Source organism: Rhinichthys klamathensis, unplaced genomic scaffold (assembly GCF_029890125.1).
Source record: "Rhinichthys klamathensis goyatoka isolate OS25496 unplaced genomic scaffold, OSU_Roscu_1.1 h1tg000449l_1, whole genome shotgun sequence".
Lineage (NCBI taxonomy): Eukaryota > Metazoa > Chordata > Actinopteri > Cypriniformes > Leuciscidae > Rhinichthys > Rhinichthys klamathensis.
In genome coordinates, this window is record NW_026606942.1 from 175,522 (window position 1) to 200,446 (window position 24,925).

General features: G+C 37.9%; 1 protein-coding gene across 1 annotated transcript in view; it reads right to left on the reverse strand.

The window, feature by feature from the left end:
• The window catches only part of nek11 (NIMA-related kinase 11), an 89,048-nt gene extending 71,134 nt beyond the window's left edge, over nucleotides 1-17,914 (reverse strand). The window contains exons 1-3 of the mRNA XM_056236506.1: nucleotides 17,783-17,914; nucleotides 17,188-17,395; nucleotides 1,608-1,773 (exon numbers count right to left, since the gene is read on the reverse strand). Coding sequence (XP_056092481.1) covers nucleotides 1,608-1,773; nucleotides 17,188-17,366 — 345 coding nt within the window. The 5' untranslated portion in view covers nucleotides 17,367-17,395; nucleotides 17,783-17,914. The remainder of the gene's footprint in view (nucleotides 1-1,607; nucleotides 1,774-17,187; nucleotides 17,396-17,782) is intronic.
• Nucleotides 17,915-24,925: the final 7,011 nt, after the last annotated feature.

A 24,925-nucleotide genomic window follows, 5' to 3' on the forward strand; every position in this document is an offset into this window, starting at 1 on the left:
AAATGTAATAATCACAGGCCAAACCTTCCAAAGCATAGGGCAGAGATGACATGAGCCCGGTCTGACCTGCAGATATGTCTTAATAAGCAAGGAAAATATGAAAAATGGTGAGATACAGAGGCACAGAAGCTGCAGAGGAGATGAGCGTGACCTCTGGGCGATGTCAGGATGCTCTCGGCATCCCTGATCCATCGCTGAACACAGAAAAGGCACTGCAGAGATGGGGGAGGAGCTGGACAGTGCAAACAGAGTGATGGAAAGCTGGTTCGGAGCAAATAAATCCAGAATTATGACTAGGAAGTCAACCAAACGGCATGTGCGACCCATTTGACCTCCATAATGTGATGCGTTTACAAAAGTTAATTGAAAGAAAAAAGAAACAATCAAGTTATTACTCCATGACTTTTTGCACTGATGAATCCTGCACAATAACACCAGGAGCATGTCATTTTGATTTCATGTTGTCTTTAAAACTATCAAATCACATGTACATTTTATAAAGGCCTAGGCCCTAAGGAAAGGGATGTTCCTGAAGTGACCCTATCACTCACTTTCATTAGGAACGTCTCTGCAAATAGCATTCCTATCCCAGTGTGCGTTTCAAGGACATAGCAAGACATTTGCTAATAATGTGATCACAACAGGACTACATTGTTTACCAAGACCAGATCACAGGGCCGTGCACAGGAATTTTGAGGGGCAGTTGCTCCTAGATAATCAGACTAGACTAGATAATCTACTAGACTAGATGACTAGATAATCAGTGTCTTGTTTTATAATGTGTACTTTGATTGGGAGTGCCATCATTCACGTGCATGTATTGTACAGTATGTCTGGTCTCCACATATTTCTGCTTGAAAAATGCGAGTTTCATTTCGTGCACGCGCATATGAACGCACGATAACATACGCGACGCGGTTATGTTTTCCGAGCTGCAGTAAACAAACACCGTTGCACTTTGTCGTTTATCAAAAACAAACGTAATAAATAATTGTATTTTACTCTCACTTTTGTCAGGCACAAAGTGATGCAAGAGATGCACTGCCTGCCCAGCTAGGTTAGCAAGACAAGACCGAAAAACATCAAACTTTGCTGACATCAAACTTAGAGAGGAGAGAACACAAGATTGTTACCTGATTGTTGTTCCCGCAATTCACTCTCGTGGTTTTTCTTCTTCCTCTTTTCGTGACCAGAAGGATAGTTTCGCTTCATTTTGTCATGGATGTTGTACACATTAATTGACGCGCTATGACACGAGATGGAGCCGGGGCCTTAAGTAATTTGCGGGGCTTTTCGCGTGCAGCGCTGCAGCCACGTAAACAGTTTGCCCTTCCCTTACTGACTTTCGGTGCCCGAATGGAAGTGAATGAGGCTTTGAGATTTTTTGTATTTTTTTATCTAGGCCTACGTGAAATTCTGCATCCATTGTACGATTTTTTTTTTTTTTCTCGGAAGGGCAACCTGAGTCGAGAAGGGCATATGGGCAGTTGCCCGGGCAACCTGAGCAACCCCCCTGTGCACGTCCCTGCCAGATCACGTGACTTGCTTTAGACCCAATTATGACTACTAGAGACCAAATGAAACCAAACCAGTTGAAGACAGTTTACCTCACAATACTCAGTGATGATGCAGAAGGTGTCTCTCTCCAGGAAGCTGGTGTAGAACTTGAGGATGGCAGGATGGTTCAGCTGAGAGAGAAGCTGAGCCTCTTGAATGGCATGGACCGTCTCATTGGGTTTCAGATCGCCAACATGAATCTCTTTTAGCACCTTTCTGCACAATAAACCACAGCGAGGAGGGTAAATAACATATCTTGAGTTGAATTATAATGTCTTGCCATCATTAAGAGAAGCTTGTAGTTTCAATATGCTTCAATTCTGTATACAATATATACTGAATTAAGTCTCTTATGCTGACCAAGGGTGCACTTACTTGATCATACAGTAAAGGTTTAGGGTTAGTTGACAGTAACAGGTTAAGTAGGTTAACAGTAGTATTGTGAAATATTATTTTAATTTAAAATAACCGTTTTATATTTTACTATATTTCAAAATGTCAATTATTCCTGTGATGGCAAAGCAAAATTTTCAGCATCATTTCTCCAGTCTTCAGTGACACATGATCTTTTAGAAATCATTCAAATATGCTGATTTGGTGCTCAAATATTATCAATTATTAATGGTGCTCTTTTATATAAGGGATAGTTCACCCCAAAATTAAAATTAGCCCATGATTTATTTACCCTCAAGCCATTGGTGTATATGACATTCTTCTTTCAGACGAATACAATCTGAGTTATATTAAAAAAATGTCCTGGCTCTTCCAAGCTTTATAATGGCAGTGAATGGCCATAAAGTCCATAAAGTGCATCCTTCCATCCATGATAAAAGTAATCCATATAATGGGTCTTATTATGATGATCATCGTTGAAAACATTATTTTTGTTGCTAAATTTTTGTGGAATCCATGACACATCTGTCCAGGATAATTTGATAAACTGAAAGTTTACAGCATTTAAAAAAAAATTGAAATCTTTTGTAACATTATAAATGTCTTTACTTTCCCTTTTGGTCAATTTAATGAATCAGTTTAATTACTTTTACCTAATTACTTTTTAATTACTTACTCTAAACTTTTGAATGGTCCTGTATCACGGTTTCTACAAAAATATTAAATCAATACAACTGTTTTCAAAATTAATAATAATACGAAACGGTTCTTGAGCACCAAATCAGCATATTAGAATGATTTCTGAAGGATCACGTGACACTGAAGACTGGAGTAATGATGCTGAAAATTCAGCGTTGCCATCACAGGAATAAATTATATTTAAAACTTTATTAAAATAGAAAACAGTTCTTTTAATTTCCCAATATTACTGTTTTAACTGTATTTTTGATCAAATAAATGCAGAACTGGTAAGCATCAGAGACTTCTTTCATTATTCTTTTGACCAGGAGTGTACTTTATAAAATGACAGAAACAGCAATAAAACTGGAGTCACAAATTAAACAATGTGAATGTCCACCACAGCAAAGTCATTATTCCTCACATTATTCATTTTGTATGTGCATTTACTCTATTCAAGCGTTCTACTTTCAAAGAAAGCTCTAGATTGACAGCCAGTCCAATCGGGAAAATAAAAACTTGAAGTTGTTTAAGAGATAGGCTGTGGGATTTGCTCTCAAGAGCCCTCCAAATCAAACTGGTCACCTCGTTGCTTGTTCAGCCTTTAATTTTGCACAGCCTCTCTTCAATTTCCTACTGTCTGGAACCTGCCACCAATGCTGAGATGCACTGTGTTTATATAAGCGTCACGTTCCTCAATTACCAGCTGTAGCCTGGCCCCAAAAGTGTCATTTAGGGAAGAACAGATTGTTTTCCCTGACCTTTTCAAGCTTGAAGGGATCGGGAAGCCTGGGCCACACTGTAAAATTTAGTCTGTCATTAGCTCACAAATTATGAAGGGTCATTGTAATTATTCTGCTTTTAGTGATAAAATGAAGGGAGAGACACATCCATTGATAGAAAGTTGCCTTGGCCTATGTGACCTTTGGCAACGAGAAGGGAGAAAGATTCAGCCATCCTCTGATGCATTTCAGATGAAAGACACTAAAGGCAAGACATCTGAAAAAAAAAAAAAACGGTAAGCATAAATTATCATGCCATTATTAAATTCTAAAAACTAATGGTCTTGAATAATGCAGAACTTGTGATCATTAGCCATTTTTAAAAGCTAAGAATGATCTATATGATAAATGGAGAGGAACTCTGTGGAGAATAATTTCTCCTCCAGTCGTCAGCAAAATATGATAGCCACATCTGCAGATCAAACTTTATGCACTTCATAATTCAAATTAAAGGGACAAATAAGGAATGCTCAGAGCAGCTAATTTAATCCCATCGGCTTTTAGCAAGAAGAAAAATGCAAATGAGCATTTAACACAAAGCAGGGATTTAAAATCATATTTTAGTGACCTTATTTCCAGACCTTAAGGGAGTTAATCAAATACCACCAACAGAGATGAACGCACTGCATCTGCCTCCTGGTTTTGTTGTAAATTGGTTCTCGGCTTGTTGAAGGAGAACTCTCATTTACCTCTCTCTACTTCAACATTCTGTTCTTTCCTCTTCCTACTTGAAAATCATTACAGCAAAGGGAACAGGTAAAGTGCACTTCAGCACCGCAATGCTGGTCTTGGATTGCTCTCATTCTTCACGTTTTCCCGGAAGCTGAGACACGGGCCTAATAGCTAATGTGTTTTTAAAGATGCAGAAAGCAACTCCTTAATGGAGTCGTTCAAATTCTTTCATCACTGGAACGACTCAGGTCGTTCCAAACCCATATGTCTTGAGTTATTTTGTGCTAGTCATATTTTTGAATACAATAATAAGGAATGGGCACTGGAGCTTTTAAGCTCCAAAACAAAAGTCCTCTATGTGACTAGTGTGCTATTAAGGTGGGGTCACATGACCAAAATTGCGGTGCGAATTCACAGGCAAAAACCTGTGAAAAACCTACCGCTCGCACGGATTCCTCTTGCAATTCCACAGTGGTAAATGTGACCGTACCTTAAGTCATCTGAGGCCATTGGACAGCTGTGTGACAAAAAGACAGCTATTAATCGCTTTTATATATTGGATCATGAGTCAGTGAGCTGAAACAGATCAGTCTGAAAATCAGTCAGGAAGATTTTGTGAACTTGCTATAGAGGCTCTAAGAGGATATGGTGATAAAAAAAAAATTATATTTCAATGTTTTTTTTTGTCCCCCAGAAAAACGTTTGCTTTCCACAGAGGAAAATATGCATTCGCTTGCAAAAAAAAAAAGAAAAAAAGAAAAAAAAATCCTCCCTTTCCTCACATTGTTTCCATTACCAGTTTTGCGTTCACTCACAAATGTTTTGCAAGAGAATGCAAACGTTTTGTGAGCATATGCAAAAGCATTGAAATATAATTTTCCTCCCATCTCATTTTTTTTCCACACCTGATCACCAACTTGCCAGGGAGAGCAGAAGCTTTGTGTTCTACGAAGGAAAGATAATAAATTATTTTTATTATCTTTATGTAGTTTGTATTATGTAGTTTGAACCTACAGGGTTTTAACCACAAGTCTTTAACACCACTAACAAACAATGTCCAGTATGATAAACTTGATGAAGTGACAAAAAATGATTTTAATGGCACAAACACTATAGGTCACACCATTCTGAAGCTCACATTAGGACTCACTTTAATAAAGAGACACACAGAGAATCATTACACTGACGTATGACAGGTCAGTCTAATTTCGAAAATCTAATTTTGTCTTGGCCACGTCCTCTCATGTATCATTAGAGCTAACATACCTTTAAAATGCATTATGTCACAAGACCAATCTAATGAACCATTGAGCTGATGTTGTGGAAAGCAGTACACCCTGCATTATGGATTCACATTAGAAGCCACTAACCTAAATAATGACAAGAGATCAAAACAACAACATAATATTATCATCCATAAATCTGTCACATCACCTAAGATATGTTTGTGTTTATCCACAAGTAAAGTATCCAGTCAATTACTGCATAAAATAGATAATTAACAATTGATCATCAACATCAACCTAGAGTTTATACATGTCAGGGATTTGATCTTCTTGTGGTAAGATGGCACTTACAGTATTTCTGAATTGCTAAAACACATTTTTTGAATGTTTCTCTCGCTTTCTCAAAACCTTAAACACAAATCTCCAAACTTAAGCTACACTGTCAAAACCTTTGACTTGTCTTGCTATATCAAACAATTGCTTCAGAACTATGTTATCTTTACCCAAAACCAAACACTGTTTTCAGATAACACACACATCCAGCTAATGCATAAACACTACACAGCAGTCATTACACACTACAGAGATAAATGCAAAACACTGCACTCAGGAGAAAATTATATTTATTATGAAGTACTTGCACAATCCTGCACACATATAAATGTAGTCACAAACAAAATATGCAGCAGATCAATAGCAATCAATCAAATTTATCTTAAATGAAGGACCATATTGACAATAATGGTCTCCTGCTGTTGTGAGAACATACCGGCATCCACCGGCATGTGGCAGTCTTTCAATTCTAGCAAATAAAACCTCTTGTTAGAATTGTACAGACAGGCCTAATGCATTGAAATGTCACCAAATATGTACAATACATAAAATACTATTATTTTTATGTAAGTTGAAATGTCACCAAATTTGTACAATAAATAAAAAACTATTATTTTTATGTAATACTACTATTAGTTTGAATGTAATACTGCAAGAAAAGGGCCAATTTTTTTTAGATATGTTACAGTAATTTACTGAGACGTTCCACAACTGTACATACTGTACTGTAAGTTTGAGGGAGAACATACACTTCCCTGTTCTCTTCTCTGAATGTCCTGACAATGGAGGCCACAGAGAACCTGCTTATATTTGGTTGAACACTGAGTCCTGCTTCCCTCATTCCATGAACTACTCATTCCATGAACCAGAACATGGTGTATGATTGTTGCTCTAATTTCATTGGAAATGATGGCTCTTGTTCTTCCTCCTCCTCCTCTGTCTCTTCCTCTTCCTCCTCCATCTCTTCCTCCTCTGTCTCTTCCTCCTCCGTCTCTTCCTCCTCTGTCTCTTCCTCTTCCTCCTCCTCTGTCTCTTCCTCCTCTGTCTCTTCCTCCTCCGTCTCTTCCTCAACCTCCTCCATCTCTTCTTCCTCCTCTGTCTCTTCCTCCTCCTCCTCCTCTTCCACTTCCACTTCCACTTCCTCCTTCTCTCATGCCCTCCATTGTGAAAATCACACATGCCATTTGGATTTGACATCGCTATATATCAAGATATATCCATTACTGATTTGAAACAGGTGTGTTAAATTTTGAGTGCTTGTGTGTTACCGATGACAACAGTGTTGCTTGTGTTTCACTCTTGAGGGCTGTGTTGTGCCATTCTGAGTTGAAGTGCACCACAATGCTACATGTGCTTTGTGAATGACAATGTGTTTACAGTTTTCCACAAAGAGTGATTCCGATTTGCTAGTTGTGTCTAACCACATGAGAAGTGTTTAAAGTTCTGCAAACTGTGTGATTGAATCAATAAAGTGGTTTGTACACTTGCAACTTTGGTTTTACAAATGGATTTTAGTGTTTTAGCAATTCAGAAATACTGTAATAAATGTGCTTAATAAAGTAACCTTTTTATGAACATTTTGCATGAGGCAATGAAAACTCTCAGCGCTTATTGCTATTGTACATGAATAATACAAAAAAATTAATTCAGTCTCAGACTCTCATCCTGTAATTGTAAACTTCTACTAATCAATATTATCTAGACTGTTAAATAATGACAGATAGACATTTCATCATGTCAAAGCAGATATGTGCCTATATTATTTTTTCTTACCAAGACTGTAATACGGTATTGAACCTCTTCCATAATTTATTACAGTTTCTATAAAAAATGTGTCAATGGCAGATATGGGTCATTTGAATTCCTTTGAGATGGAAAAAAAAAAAATATAATACTGCTGTCCAAACTTAATATTACATTTATCTCTGAACATAAATAAAGAAAAGTGTGTCTGTTCTCTCTAATATGAAGACATAAGTATAAAAAATGTGATACAGAGTGACTATATTATCTCTTAGCGCAATAAGGAATCAATTTAATTTAGCCCAATTGAGTGATTTCAATTTTAACCTTACCATATTGTTTCACAATACATGTTTATTTAAATTCCAGGCATTATACATGTGGAAGAATGTAAAGAAAAGCTTAGCTAGACCTCCTCAGATGGAAAATGGTATACTGTACCATCGATAAAAAACATCAATCACTGAAATTTCCTGCGGTGAATAATTGAACACGCTTTCATGTCCCATTTCTTAGTCTCTCTCTGGAGGCGTAGAGGCAATTTAAGATCTATTTTAAGGATATAGGAAAGCTGAGCAAATAACCAACAGCAATCCTTTGCAATTTTAACCTCTGCATGGTTCCATATTTTATTTCAGCATCTCATTTTCGCAATCTATATCATTTGAATTAATATAACCAAAGCCTTTTTAAAAAGCCAAAATTGAACTTTCAACCTATCTGTGATGAGGTTTTGCAGAAAATAAGTACACCATACACCATTATATCAACTTTAGAAAATGCCCGGCTACAATATCAAAGGATAATGTTTATCATCAACCATAGTAACTGAGCAACTCTCTCTATAAATGTGGCAAAATATTTTACTTTTTGAGGTGTTAAGGCCGGATAACCTTAAAAGGTACTGTTGCAATTACCATGATGTGTAATGTAAAAAAATAAATGGAGAGAAAATTCCCATGATACATAAACCAGGTAACCAAATTAACCAAAGCCCCAAATCTGTCATGCAGTGGTGTACAAGGAAAGGATAGAGTGCCTGAGAGAGATAGGGAGGGAGGGATGGATGGATAGATAGATAGATAGAGAGAGAGATAGAGAGAGAGAGAGAGAGAGAGGGGGGGGGATTCTATACGAGAATCTAGGCACTTGAAAACAAATCGGGAGATTTCTGGTGGCCCTGGACCCAAGTGGAAGGTTGCATAACAGAGCTGGATCATGAGGTGAGCAGAAATAAGCACTGCTGCTGGGAGTCTCCAGGGAATCTTGTCTGACAGGCTAATCCACAGAGGACAAGCTGAAAGTGGGCTAGCAGGGCCAAATGGAGAGAAACGCTCCCCTTCTTGAGTGAGATTAGCTGCCTCTGGCCTCTGAGAGGAGAATATAATAATATTCAGAATGATCCAGATCCGCTAGTCACTAATGTTTTGTTTAAAAGGACTGCCACATTGTAATAAAGAGACACCTATTGCACATTTAAAATGGAAATACTCAACAGGGGTCAAGAGGTCAAGAGAAAAAAAAATCAGCAGTCACAAACGACTGTAATGAACATTTTGTTTCCACCATTCAAAATCGGACTAATTTCAAATTGAACCACTTCTGTCATCACAAACACTCCTTGTTCAAAAGAGTTCATGAGTGATTAGTTTGAGTCCGATCTTTTCCATTAATTGATTCATCCATACCCAAAGCCTTCTGAATGAATGGTTCACTAATCAGGGGTGCGTTTCCTTCTGCTAATTAATCTATTCGAGATCTCTGAGATGCTGCTGTAACGAACATGCCACCTAATGACTACTTCTCTCTTCCATGTCATTTTTCTTTATTTGATGTTTGATTCATTGAGGATTCCCTCATACATCATACTCTGGAGTTCCCTTGCGCATTTTACGCACATGTGCACTCCTCAAAAAAACGGTATGTACTGAATGTACATAGTACGATAAGATAGCTTATTGTGTCCAAGTCCACTTAATTTAACAAGAAACTATGCTTCTTACCACATCCAGAGATTGTTCCAACCACGGAAGTTTGCGATGCTAGTTGAAACTATTGTTTTCTGGAAACACCAAATCATTGAACTAGGCTATGTTGGTAACAATGGAACTCGCGACAATAGTTTGCTAACAATGCTTTCGGGAAACGCACCCCAGACTGATTTCAACTTCAATCAACAAATTTCGATCTGTTCGTTACTCAAATGTTTTGTATTACCACTGGTTCTTTTGTGTTCTTTTTAAAGCTTGAATATTACTAAAACTAAATCTGAAATTTTTTTTTAAAAAAAAATAAAGCTATATAGAAATATTTAAAGCATACAACTAAAACTTTAACTAAAATTGAAACCTGAAAATGTATTTAAAAAGATAATTGAAAATATTAATAAATACTATAGTAAATAGTACCCAAGAAATAATACTACAATAACAGTGATGAAGATTAATTATGTGAATTAATTATTCCTTATAGTATGAATTGTGATACCTCAACCAGGACAAGTTGTTTAAATAACACACCTGCTATTTAATAATCTTCTTTGTTCCATAAGTATATGGATTTAATTAGAATACAACACCACTCGGAAACCCCTTGCAGCCACAGTGGTACTTTGGGCACATTTGTGAGACTATTAATGAAAACCAGAGCAGATGACAGGCAGCTCTTCTCTGCTCACATTCATTTTGTTAATACAGATGTAGTTTGTATAAAAAGGTCACGCTTCTCAAAATGGCTCCCCATCTGGAGTGTGATACAATCTGACACAGATTGCGTCACACTGAATATTTGAAATCTTAAAGAAATGGTTCATATAATTGAAACCCCATTTCATTATTGTTTCTTCTGACACAAAAAGAAACGTCCAGCAGAATGTCTGAGCTGCTCTTTTATCATGCAAAAAAGCTAAATAAGCATCATAAGTCAATGACTTGTATTACATTGCAGTCCATGTGACTTAAGTGATAAATGAGGTGTGAAAGCAAACACAGACCAGAGGTATGCAATACGCCAAAACAACTTTGTGGTAAAGTGTTAAACAAATGTGTCTTGAAATGTTATAAGGGACCTCATCCTGTACATAAAAAATAGATTAAAAAAGTAACATTATTTTCAAATCACAAATAAGCAAGAAGCACGACCCTAAAATATACAGTGTCTACAGATTTACATCATCATCTGCCTATATTGGGGCTGGGTTAAAAATATCGATTTCTCAATTTTAATCCACTCTCATTTTAAAGAACCAATATCAATTCTTAAATCCTAATAATCGATCTTTAAGTCTATGCTGTTTTCAGTTGATGAACAAACAAAGCTTTGTAGCGCACCTCCCATCCAATACCGCAATAAGCTCTGTGCTTTGCTACTTCTATATGAAACAATGTCTCAGCTTTCAAATTCTGTCAACTTTTACCATGAAATTCAAACAATAAATACCGTTTTGGCACTCTTTAGTGTGGTGTGACAGATCAAGCAAAGCGGCAGCACGGAGAGCACTCGAACCGATCATCTCTTCCGCTTCACTACTATTTGCAGCATGAAATAAGCATGAATGAACATCTAAAGGTATGTTAAAAGATACAGTACAACTTACAGTACAAATCTGTATCATGTCTCATGTAATCAATCAGTGTTTCAACTGCGGAAAGCCTTCAATAAACTGTCACATTTACCTCAGAAAAGCTATTCAATGATCAAAAACTCGTTAGTCAGATAGAAAAAATTTACTCTTGACATGAGCATTTAAAAAAAAATACATGTTATTTTTACTTAATCTGTTCTTCAATATTTAATGTATGTTTGAATAAATCCATTTTGTTTAACAATGAGTAGAAACATAATTATGTCATTACAAATGTATTTATTACAATGTTATTATTATTAAAACTTCCTTGTGTGTAATTTAAATGTAAGTAGCCTACAGTTTATTTTAATTTTTAATATTAAAGTGATGTACCAACTGGGGTTCCCTGTACAGTTTACATGATTAATTGAGTTAACTTGAGGACATTTTTAATAAGCCTATACTGTACCTGATAAGCTCCAATTAATCGATATCGAATTGAATTGAATCTATTCTAAATCAAATAGAATCACAAGCTTGTAAATCGAAATTTAATCAAATCATGAAATTTGTGTCAAAGCCCAGCCCTATCCTATCAAATTCCAGGAAGACTACAAATAGAGCACTTAAGCAACTGCTGAAGGGTTTTGCAAAGACATGACAAGGGACCCACAGGATGTGAGCCCTACTTTTGGGGCAAGTACAGAATAGGAAGTAATTTGTCTGGGCTAATAAAGCCCAGTGAGAAGCCAGCAGGAGGAATGGGGTACGGCAGTCTCAGCTCACAGCGCCCAGCACTGACATTTGGCTCTCACAAAGAAACAAAGGAGTTCATAGCACTGTAAGAGCCACTGAGGCACTAACAACAAAACACACACACAGCAGGATTTTTTTTAAGGCTGAGAAAAGACTAAGGAAGGACAACTGGTGCATAAGTGGAGAGATGGACAGGAGGTGTGGTGGTCTCCTGAAGGTGGGCATTCAGGTTTGGTGCCAGCACTCTGCATGTGACAGGTCAGAAACTGGCGAACAGCTGCGATGGACTAACAAGCAGAGAGCTCAGGGTTAAAGGAACAGTAACCCGTAGCATGACGCCACGCGCCCGTGGGCAGCTAAAGTGTGGAGCTCTTCCTAATTGCCCTCCGTTTCTCCCAGCATCTCTCAAGCTTCCTGTTCTGATATCTCCTCGTCTGATATGGGTTTCACAGAGAGGCTGTGTCACCAAGTGTGATAGACAGAGAGAACGGTTAAAGTCAGCATGAAACAGAAGTTGCAATAGTCTTTTCATGCTTATTGTGACATATATCTGAGAGAAACAGCTTCTCTAACAAGAAAAAATGTAGGGTGAGAGGAAGTTATTTTGATTAAACATTACAATATTCCATTAAAAAAATAGATTTAGAATTTATGAAAACTTTCATGAAAAGCATCAAATGAACAGACAACTTGCTCTTCTCCAAATGGTTTGTTTTCCGTTTATGAATCTAATTATACTCACGGACCAAAAACTGTATAAATCAATATGTGAAGGATATTATGTGATCAGTTGGTCGGTCTAAACGGCTAAATAAACGTGGTGAGCAAAAGGGGTGAACAGGACAGGGCTCTACAGTTCAAGGTCTATAGCCTAATACACGGATGAAACTATCCCTTAGCAATCCCATTCATCTTAATGGCAGTTGCTAAAATGGCCCATATACAGCTCCAAATTGAAATTCAGTCTGTTCCTCACACAAAACTATCATATGACTTCAGAAGACTTGAAATAGAGTTATGATATTTTTATGGTGCTTTTGCAACGCCATTAATTGTAATTGCATGGAAAAGATTTCTTTTTTGGGGTTCTAGGGAAGAAAACAAATATTATGGATTTGGAACAATTTGACTGAGTAAATAGCAGTTTCATTTATTATTATTTTTTTTTTGGCTAAACTATTTCATTGTGAATTTCACAAAATTATTATTTTCATAAAAGTTAGATTTTTCAAAGGTTTTTTTTTTTAGAGAATTTAATACTTATTCAGCAAGGACATATTACATTGATTAAAAATAACAGTAGATACATCTATTTGAAATAAATGCTGTTCTTCTGAACTTTCTATTCATCAAAGAATCCTGAACAAATGCACCACAGTCTCCACAAAAATTAAGCAACAACTTTTTTCAACATTGACCGATTTCGGAAGGACCATGTGACACTGAAAACTGGAGTTATGATGCTGAAAATTCAGCTTTGCCATCACAGGAATACTATATACATTAAATATAAAACAGTTTTTTTGAATGGTAATAATGTGTCACAATATTACTGTTTTTACTTCATTTTTTATTTAAAAAATGCAGCCTTGCTGAGCATAAGAGACATCTTTTGAATGGTAGTTTCATTGTGATTCTCAGATGTCTATAAAGAGACTACTGTATGTAGAAAATCAGTTGCCTATGAAAATAATCAATAGTTTAGTGCTCGTTATACAAAGATATTTTGGCACCAGAATGAAGAGCCATTTAATAAATATAGAAGTGACACAGCCAAACATTTGTTCTGTTCTGAGAGCAATGTCCTCATAAACTAAGACCCGTTGGTTTTAATTTACTGTGGGAGCTTCACTGCGAACTGAATCTGGGTAAGATGTAATATTGCCACGATCACCAAAGCACCTAATGCCTCCTGAAATAATGACTCACAATTTCCTTTTTTCTTTTCTTATCTCTGTTTCAAAAGAAAATCTGCCTGTTTAAGACTGCAGGCATCAACAGAAGCAATAAATCAACTTCACAACATATTTCACAACACATTCAGATGATACCAGCGAAGCTTCCCTCAGGACTCTTAACATTTGAATGTAAAAAGCTATGAGAATCTAGTCAATCGCATAAGACTTTATGCAATTTAGCTAATATTCCAGTGACAGGCCATTTATTCTATCTAACAAATGCACCTATACAGAAAAATTTATATTTACATTACTAACAATGAAAACTGGATCAAGCATGAGAGTTTTAAAATGATACATTTTGCTCTCTAATGAAAGCATAATAGAGAGTTTGATCTTATATCATTTATGATCATAATAAAGAATAATAGATGTGTTGGTACTTGGTAGTAACATGAAGGATTCCTCGATTATCTCAAAGGAAAACAATAATGACTGGTTAGTAGTAACAAAGACCAATGCTGCTCTCAGGTGGCCGGACAAGAGAAGTGAATTTTGAAGACCAATTTCAATATTGCCATAATTTAAATGATTTCAACAATATTAATTCAGTGCACATGCATATTTTCTCTCATGCACAGGATGCATCTGGAATAACTCATTAAATCCTACACAAAAAAAACCACATAATTTAATAGGACAAACCTCTAATAATCCCTGTCGTCATACATTAATTAAAGGGGTACTATTTACTTCAAAATGGGATTTCAATAAAACATGGCTGCCTATACAGTAGAAATTCAAAAACAGAGCAGAGAAAACTGAGAAAAACTTCCCTTTTGCCAAACAAGAAAACCTATTATGAACTAGGCATGTTGCCAACTAAGGCCAATTATCATGTTTCTTTTTTTTACATAATTTTTAACAATGTATTGAAATACATTTTGTAACACAGTTGTTTTGATAACCCAACACATGTTTGTTTTTTCTATTTGCATTATCATTCATTCAGTCATTTGGAATTATGAAAGAATATAGACACTATTAGATAGGTGGTCATACAAAGTTCTGTCAAGAAACTCTAGATGGCGCAGGATGATAGGTCCTTAAAGGTGACATATGCCCCTTTTCACAAGATGTAATATAAATCTGTGAAATGTGTCTGTGAAATTTCAGCTCAAAATATCATCCAGATCATTTATTATAGATTGTCAAATTTGCCCCTTTTTGGGTGAGAGCAAAAACGTGTCGTTTTCATGTTGTGGAGTCACATTGATTCATCTCATCAACTTGCATGTACCATCATGTTTAACTTTTACACAAGTTGACAGTTCCATGAGGTCTTTTTAAGACAGCTGTGACATGGTCAAATAGTGTTCTGTGCTCATCTGTGGAGCAACCACAGAACAGTTTGCATGCTTTGCTCGAATTGTTGCCATTGCGTCGCTTGCGAAAACCAAATGGGGGCGCCATGGGTGGAAACGTGCAGATTAAGGGGTGGTAATATTATAATAAGATCCCCTTATGTCAGAAGGGGAGCGAAATCTGATAGGCTTATTTTTTGACATGCTTGCAGAGAAAGGCTTACTAAAACAATGTTACTGTGTTGTAACTTTTCACATTTTCTGGGTTGGTAGATGCACTGGGGACCAGATTATAGCACTTTAACACGGAAAAACTCAGATTTTCATGATATGTCCCCTTTAACTCAAACTGCTTGCAATCACATCATTCTCTATAGATAGGTTTCCGATGACGTCACATTTCTCCCGCAAGTCCTTTCGGCGCCATCTTGTGTGTCAAGTGGGTCAATCATTTGTGTTACGGAGAATGATAATATCCTGAAGCAATGGGTCATTACAGACTTTAACCTTAATTGTACATGCACATTGATAATAATATTAATACCTTATCTTTATATTTTCTAGTCTAGTATATGTAGCCTGCCTACCATCCATTATCAGCAGTTTTAAAGCGATGGAAATAATAAAAAAAAAAAAAAACTGCTTAAACTTTCTATTTTTATTTTGATGCTTACATTGAACAGTAAAAATTTAAAGCACTGACTGGGAGCCTGATTTTATCATCAATTTATCATCAGTTTAGTTTGATTTGTTTTTGCCAAAAGGACGTTGTCCCAGTACACTTTATATTATTGTCCTGGTTGCTCTCATGGAACTTTTTAAAAGCTTGTGTATCGTCAATTAAACTGGGCATTATTCTCCGTTTGGCTGGAGTTAATGTTCAGTGCTGCTCTTGTGAACATTTAGAGGTTTTGTGCTCTGGAGATGTGACACTTTATCTAATCATTTCCAAGATGGGCTAGCTAAATGCGCTATAGCTCTCATCGGCTGTCAAATCACTGTAACGTTACCCAGGCGGCTACTATCGACACAGACCTTGAGAGGTGTTGGCTCGGCAGAAGTACACTCTGACGATTGTCCACCTTCATCACTTGCTCTGTGGCCACATCAGCTGGACGAGGCAGAGGCTAACTTACACCTGAAGCACATCGCTCCGTGCCTCTGCTCTCCATCTCTCTCCTTCACTGAATTAGTTCGGAGCGTCGTGTTGTTGTTTTTTTACCCAGATATATGAGGGCTGTGCAGATATCAGCCGCCTGGCTACAGCATGTGAACCGTCAATGCAGGGCTCCAGACTAACATTTCCACGAGGGATGAGAGCAAGACAACGCTTAGTTTGGAGACGGTGAAATCTTGTTTATACTTTTCAAAACTGACTTTTGCCTGGCTCCGAGAGAGGGAGTGCGCGCGCGCAATCGGCTCTCTCTTTCTGCTCGTAACTCGTTCTTTCAAACTGTCACAAGCGCAGCAGTTCATCTACATTACTCACCAATCAAATAAGACTTTGGCGGGACAAAAATGTGATTGAACGAATAACACACGGATTTAAAACGCATACAATTTTTCCCCCTTTTTTGCCATAGACAGTATACGTTTTTGACAGCTTTTGACACACAACATGGCGGCGCGCCGCAGAGGATAATGGGTAATTTGAGAAATGGAAACCCATCTATAGGGCACAGCTGACTGGTTCCTGCTGTATCAGTAGCCAATGAGCTCGCTGCTAAAACTTTAAATGCTTGGTCAGCAATTACTATAGCAGTGCAGTGCGCTTTCAGAAATCTTCCATCTTCCCCAGCTCCACCTGTATGGATCTGCTTTGGGTAATTCATGTATGCTATTGTATAGCAGCAGCATGTCTTACCTGCTCACAGCAGCGTGTCGTGACATGGTTAGATTAAGATGGTAAATATCATATATTAAATTGGGTGTCCACCTTAGAGATAATCACTATATTTAAAATGAAACCATCTTATTTAAAAAGTATGACATCAATCATGTCATTTGATACTACTGCAAAGCTTTATTAAATTATTATGGGATTCAATGCTTTCAGAATCTTTTTTTTTTTTTAAATATTTTTGTTTCTGTATTATTAAAATGAACATATTTTAATGACAGTATATTTATTGAACAAAAATGAATCTTTTTTTAATCAAAATAAACCTAAAATGGTACAAACTTCGCTAAAGTGATTGTTTTGAACAAGTATTAACTTACAGTCTCTCTGCTGCTACTGCCTTTGTGTCTTTAACAAGATACACAGTGCCGAAGCTTCCCTTCCCGAGCCTCTCCTGAATGGTGTATCTGTTCGCTATCAGGCTGCTCAGGTCAGAAGATGTTTGTGTGGAAGCAGGATGACAGTGTGTTTGTCCTGGACGCTCACGAAATTTGGGCATTTTTCAGTCATGAATCCAGTGCTGCCAAACTGCAGAGATGAAGGTCGAGAAAATGTCAACAAATGCTCTCGTGGCGTTATTTCTTTTTTTTTTTATTTGATTTTTTTTAACTTGTTTTAGTGTTTTGGTATTTGATGTTCCTGAATTTTAAAATGAGTATGAGCAACATAAACAACATTCCAGTCATAAGAATGACTTAAAACAACAATCCATCATATCTTTCACCTATTTTGTTTCTTCTCGTCAACATGCGTAGCAAAAACAAAACAAAAATACTGCACAAATGCAATTTAGTTTTTCCATCCCCTAACAAATGTAATGATCAAAACATTTTTTTTATCTAATTCACCACACTGTTCTCTCCATTTTAAATAAAAATGATTATTAGAGTTGATGATAGATTTTTCTAACCTCACCTGTGGGTCGGAAATTCGTTCGACCGACTGCTCTGAACTTCCTGTGTGTTAAGTCGCTGTCATGGGAACAGTGCAGAGGAGTGTTTCTCCTTTAGATGGCGCTGATGTGCAATGCTGACTGTCAACTAAATGATGTTGCCTGCTAGTCAGGTTGTGGATATCAGTTAAACTTGATCAGTAAATTGGTCCATTATGACATCAAATTTCAGGATCATGTAGGTTATAAAGTTAGCATAATCATTTAATTAAAGACAAATTAAAATATCATAAAATGTTTATTATGCATATTTGGTCTACAACAATGCATGGTTGCACATTAATTCAGTTCACCACCATTAAAAAAAGCATTTAAATTCAAACCTGTATGTCCTACAGTGTCGAATGTACGGTGGCCGAGAGCTCAACGCGCTGCAACTGAAGAAAACACATGCAAATAGAAAAAAAAGCATGCAAATATAAAAAAAACGCGTGCAAATAGAATAAAAACACATGCAAATAAAATAAAACGCGTGCAAATAAAAAAAAACACCCGCAAATTAAGAAAACATCTTCATCAGTTTCATAACACACGTGTGCTCCAAATACTCACAACACCACCAAATACATGAAAGCGCTGCAAATAACACAGAACACAACGGAAATGTTTCCAGGGGAACCAAATAAGTGACGAACCCGGCTGGGACGTGCTGGCATAGATATCCATAAATCTATGCGTGCTGGTGCTTACAGCTTAAAATTATTCTTTATTTATTTATTTGTGCAAAACATACAGAGATTAAATTTTTTTATGACATACAACTTGTATACAATGTACAAAATGTATTAACAATATGTTCAATGTCATCAGAATACAAATGAGAAAAGAACAATGAGCTGGAAACTAAAATAAATAAATAAAAAAAGATAAAGAAGAAAAACATGAAGGAAAGATATGTATCTATACATCAGTTACACTGTACAAATTGTTTCATGTTATTACATTTTCATAAAGAAAAGTTTCGTAAGAAATGTTAGCTAATGTAGGGTCCAAAATTTTAAAGTTGAGACACACAGATATATAACGCATATTTTAAAAGCTTTTTTGTAAAATAAAAATAAAAATGTATTTGCAACCGTTATGTTTACAGCATCATATTTCTGTGGTAAGACCAGCTGATGGACACCGTGCTGCGTTGTCATGGGAACATCCCAGGTAAAAAATAATGAGGAAATTACGTCTTTCGTTGCTCCTTCATCAAGTGCGCTCCTATAACTGCACACTAGAGCCCTGTGTAGCTGCCCCTTGGATTTATTGATCAAGACGCAGAGAGTTTCAAACGGGTGTAGATTTATTTCTTCCTCTCAACGTGCACCATGCACCATAAGCACAATGAACACCGTGAAAACTCATTCCGCTCTCCAAGGGTGCTAATCAAATAGTTTCGGCCATCAACTAGCATGCTCTCTAATTCGACACACCTTCACAGTTCGGAGCTCGTTCTTCCGACGACTCGTGAGCACCACATTGTGATGAGAGTAACAGGGAGTTTAGCGCGACAAAAAAAAACATCAGAAGAAGAAAAACGGCGCTTTTCAAAATAAAAGCAGAACAGACCAGGCGACACTGTAGAATTACAATGTCTTATTAACATATATATAACACTAGGAGAATATTAGTGCAATTTATCAGACATTTACACCAGAGATGGGACCAAGTCACACATGTGCAAGTCTCAAGTAAGTCTCAAGTCTTAACCTTCAAGTCTCAAGTAAGTCCCAAGTATTTTTTTCCTGGGCAAGTCAAGTCAAGTCAAGTCACAGGCTATGTCAAGTCAAGTCAAGTCAAGTCTTGTAGTAGGTCAAGTCAAGTCCAAGTCAAGTCACCTTATTATTGTAATTTTACCTGCAGAATTTGATCTATGGGCGTCAGTTTGGTTTGAAATGAACAGAGGCGCATTCGGAAGTGCATTTGGGAACAATGACGCATTCATTCACTTTTCTCTTTCACGCAGGTCATGTTTTGAAAGATGGTGTCCTGTAGCTTACTAATTTAAAGAAATAAAAATGTATACAAAAATGTGATGTCCGACTTCTTTTATGAAGAAGAAAGCCTTAAAGGGGTCATATAATGGTACATGCACTTTTACAAGTTGATTGTACTGAAAAGTGTGTTGGCAGTGCCTGTACACAACCATCATATAATGATAAAAATCCATCCAGTGGTTTTGTTTTAATCTCCTTATATGTTTTCCCCTGCCTCAAATCGAGCCGTTCGAGCCTGTGACGTCACAGGCTCGGAAGCCCCTCCCACGATTGTTGATTGACAGGAGGGTTTCAACAAAGACCCGCCCTCGCTCGTGAGAGCGAGCTGTCAATCATAGTCTGCGCGGACCGGCGCGGTCATTGTTGATATGCTGGAGCACTGTCTATGAGCAGAATGGCATCTAAGCGATTGTGGTGTTCTGTTCTTGGGTGTAATAACGAACACAGCAGTCATTTTAATGTTCCTAAATCCGAACCGCTGAAGACGCAGTGGCTGAGTTTGTTTTCGAAGGGAATATTCCCCACGAGCAACGTCAATGCTCTCATGTTTGCCCGAATCATTTCACACACCAGACTGCTTTATAAACGAGGGTGAGTATAAAGCTGGATTTGCTAAGTAGCTGCTCATGAAAAAAGATCGGTACCAGATATTCGTGTTCCTGCTGAATCTCCAGAAGAACTGAAGTGAGTGTAACGTTTTATTAAACTTTATATTAATATTTATATCTTTGCAAATCGCTAGCTGCACACTTCACAATGAATGCGTCTAAGGTTTACACTCAGGGTACATTACGGCATGTTTTCTATGTATGACGTTCTCAATATAATTCATAATTCCACGTTTATACTGAACAACGCGTTATGGTTATTGTGTTATAAACGGTGTACGCACAGAACAGAGGGGCGGGGTGAGCGAATTATCATTTAAAGTCATATGCACTGAAACGGCGTGCTGAAAACAGAGCTGTTTTTGACCAAGTAAAATAAGTGTTTTCTTACAATACTAATGAGAATTTTTAATTAAAGTATATTACAAACTTTTAATTTAGACCCTAAAGAATCATATTAGCTTGTACAAAAATGGCATTATATGCCCCTTTTAAGTTTTCAAAAAGCATTAGACATATGACCCACTATTCTGCTTCGTGTAAGTTATTTATCAATGAATTCAAACGCGTTGGCTGGCGCTGAGCCAGAGACATACGCTCTCAGTGCTGTCATAGCCTATATCACAACTGTTCAGTCAGTGTTTTCAACCACATCATTTTTATTTTAGGTTTCAGACATTTAAATACACATAACTACTAGCAAAAAATATATTTGTAGTTTGTAAAATATACACTGATGTCTATGGAAGCGTCAATAATAATAATTTCCATTATAATAAGACGCACGTTTTATTCATATATACACATTGTGTAAGTAGCTTTACATTTTACCCTATTCTTCTCCCAGTTCACCGGTCACTTACTTTCATGTATTTCGTGAGAAGTTGAGAAATTGACGTGTTGTAAACTAACGTTAACATGGCACCGCCCATTCGCACATACAGCTCAACTAACGCGATCATTATAAAGGTGTTTAAACAACAAAACACATCCACTTACACATATTTGACAATCGGAATATCAGTGTTGCATGTTATAGCTAATACATTTGTGAACATTTTGAATAAAACAGGAAAAATGACATAAAAGCAGATCATTCATTCAGCGCTGTGTTGTGGTTGCGCTGTGTCACTTGACAAGCAATGACGCGTCACCATGAAACATTAAAGTGAGTGACAGGTTCTAAATAACGGTCGCCTAGAAAAACTCACGCTGGGGGATCAGTTAGAATAGTTTAAACTTACTTGTGAAAGGGTTAATGGCTACTTTAGCTATTACATTAGCTAACTACCAACTAACATTAACAAATTGACAAGCACTTACTGGGCAGAATGGCTCTTCAAATGACGGACGAAATTGGAGGTTGTCGTCTGGCTGTCCGCAATGTTAATGTTGTATGTCTTGCAAAGCGCTGTTCGTCTTTTGCCATCGTGTGAATAATTCTTGAAGCCGAAAGCAATGACCCTCGGTACCCCTCCGGCTGACATTTTGATGTGATATCTGATCTAAGTGGGCGTGGTGTGCGTAAGGTACGAGGTATGACTGATGATAGTGTCGTGATCAACTTTAAAACATTTTTTTATATATATTTTATATTCAAACTGAAAACATGATGTGATTAACACTCAAGTCATTCAAGTCATCGTGTCTCAAGTCAAGTCAAGTCCCGAGTCTTTAACTTCCAAGTCCGAGTCAAGTCTCAAGTATTTCATTTTATGTCAAGTCAAGTCACAAGTCATAAAAATAGCGACTCGAGTCGACTCGAGTCCAAGTCACCAAGTCACAAGTCCCCATGTCTGATTTACACTCCCACCAAATCCTAGTACAATGAATGAACAAATACACAAAGCGTAAATGAATTGTATAGGATTTCTTGACTCTAAGAAATGAATAGCCTGAAGTTAAGCTATCAGAGGTGTAACTATATAGCCTCACGCATAATAAAGCGGTGTGTGTATTGTTGTCAATTGCTTTCTTCTAATCAGTTCTCAAGGAGGAGCACCAATTTTTTTATTGGTCTCTCAATAACTGAGGGCTTGGAGGGAAGATCTTGTTTTTTATGAGGTTTCCTCTCCCCAACTTGCACTTTAACTCTACGAACTAAGCCATCACTACTTTGAACAGTCTCAATCACTCGTCCAAGTTGCCACTGATTTCTTGGGAGGTTGTCGTCTTTGATAATGACAATATCATTCTCTTTGAGATTGCGCTGAGGTAAGTGCCATTTCTGTCTTATGGATATGTTTAGCAGATACTCCTTTTTCCAGCGGCTCCAAAACTGTTCGATAAGATACTGAACTCTTCTCCACCTCTTTGTCGCATACAGGTCCTCCTTGACAAATACTCCAGGAGGAGGAAGAGCAACTTTAGATTTCATCATTATGAGGTGATTCGGTGTTATAGGCTCCAGTGCCTGAGGATCATTGATTCCATCCACTGTTAACGGGCGGCTGTTAACAATAGCCATGGCCTCATATAGCAGTGTTCTGAGGGAGGCGTCATCAAGTCGACCTGGGCACTGTGCAAAGGTGGCATTCAGCACATTTCTAACAGTTCTGATCTGACGTTCCCAGACACCGCCTGCGGGACTGTCAGAGGGAGCATTGAAGACAAATTCGCACTGCTTCTCAGTTAGGAAGATTTCAAGTAGCTTAATGTCACATTGTTTAAGTGCTTCCTTGAGCTCATTTCTGGCACCAACAAAATTAGAGCCTTGGTCACAGTGTAGTTGTTGAACAGCTCCTCTCAGGCTGATGAAGCATCTCAATGAGTTGATGAATGAGTCTGTTGACAAATCTTCGAGCATTTCAATATGAACAGCTCTAGAGTACAGACATGTGAAAATCAAGCCGTATCTTTTGTATTCTTTGCGGGCTTTCTTTACAATGAAAGGGCCGAAACAGTCCATGCCGCTGTATGTGAAAGGTGCCGAAGCTTCGACGCGTTCTTTGGGAAGTTCGGCCATTCGCTGTCTCTCTGTTGGTCGTCGCAGTTTCCTGCAAAACACACAAGTGTGTATCAACTTAGCAACCAACTTGCTCCCACCAATTACCCAGAATCCATTGGCCCGAAGCTCCATTAAAGTCTGGCTTCGACCCTGATGGCATGCCTTAGTGTGGAAATGGGACACAATCAGCTTGGTGATGTGGCTATTATTTGGTAAGATGACTGGGTGCTTGACTTTGTGACAGAGTGATGACTGTTTCAATCTCCCACCAACACGGAGGAGTCCTTCAGACCAGATAGGGTCAAGACGGAAAAGAGAGCTTGAGTTTGGAAGGTCTTTTTTACCCTGAAGCATCTTTATCTCCTGGGGGAAGGCTTGCTGCTGTACAATCTTAATCACTTCGTCTGCAGCCTTCTCACGCTCCTTAACAGTCACATACTCACTGTGTTGTTTCTGTTTAGAACCAAGCCTCTTGATTCTTGCCACCACCTTAAGAATTGTTGTCCAGGAGGAAAACTGACTCAGACGCCTGAGGATGTCATCGTGGTTTTTGGCTTCAGTTGCAAGCACCTGAATTGTCTTGACTTCAGGATCACCAACGAGTAATTCTGATGGAGCGCTAGGTGTTAGAAGTAATTTACGCTCCCAGAGAAACTTCGGTCCTCACAGCCAGTTTGTTGAATGAATGTCTGAAGCACGAAGACCTCGGGAAGCATGATCTGCCGGGTTTTCTGCGGTGTCCACATAGTGCCACTGACTGGGATCACTGTTATCCCTTATCAGCTGCACACGGTTTGCAACAAATATGTGGAACCTACGGGCGTCATTGTTAATGTACCCAAGCACAACTTGTGAATCTGTCCAGAAAACCTCTTCGTCAATCTTTATGTCAAGTTCACCTTTTAACATGACACTGACTTTCGTAGAAACCACAGCTGCCGCGAGTTCTAGTCTCGGGATACTTGTGACCTTTGAGGGTGCAACCCTTGCTTTCGCCAACACGAGACTGCAATGGACTTCATCCCTGTCATTTTTGTACCTGAGGTAAGAACATGCACCGTATCCCACGCAGCTGGCATCCGAAAAATGGTGCAACTCTACTCTGACGATGTTATGGAAGTCATATGGGTGGTAACATCTCGGAATTGAAACCTCTTTCAACCTGTGAAGCCCATTTATCCACTCCTCCCACCGTGGCCTCAAATCTTCTGGGAGTGGATCATCCCAACCGATGCCTCTATGACACAGCTCTTGAAGTATACGCTTTCCAGTTAGGCTGAATGGAGCGATGAATCCAAGTGGGTCATAAAGAGAGGCAATGACAGAAAGGCAACCACGCCGGGTTGAAGGCTGATCTTTCAAGCTGCTGTTAAAGCTGAAAGTGTCAGTTTTAATCGACCATTGAATGCCGAGTGCACGCTCTGATAGGGATGGATCCAGTCCTAGAGGTTCGATGGTTGCTGCTCTTTCTGAGGGATCTAAGCAGGCGAGGGCTGCTTCCTCATTTGAGTTGAATTTATGGAGGCGTAGGCCTCCTCTTTTGCACAACTCCTGTGACTCAGTAAT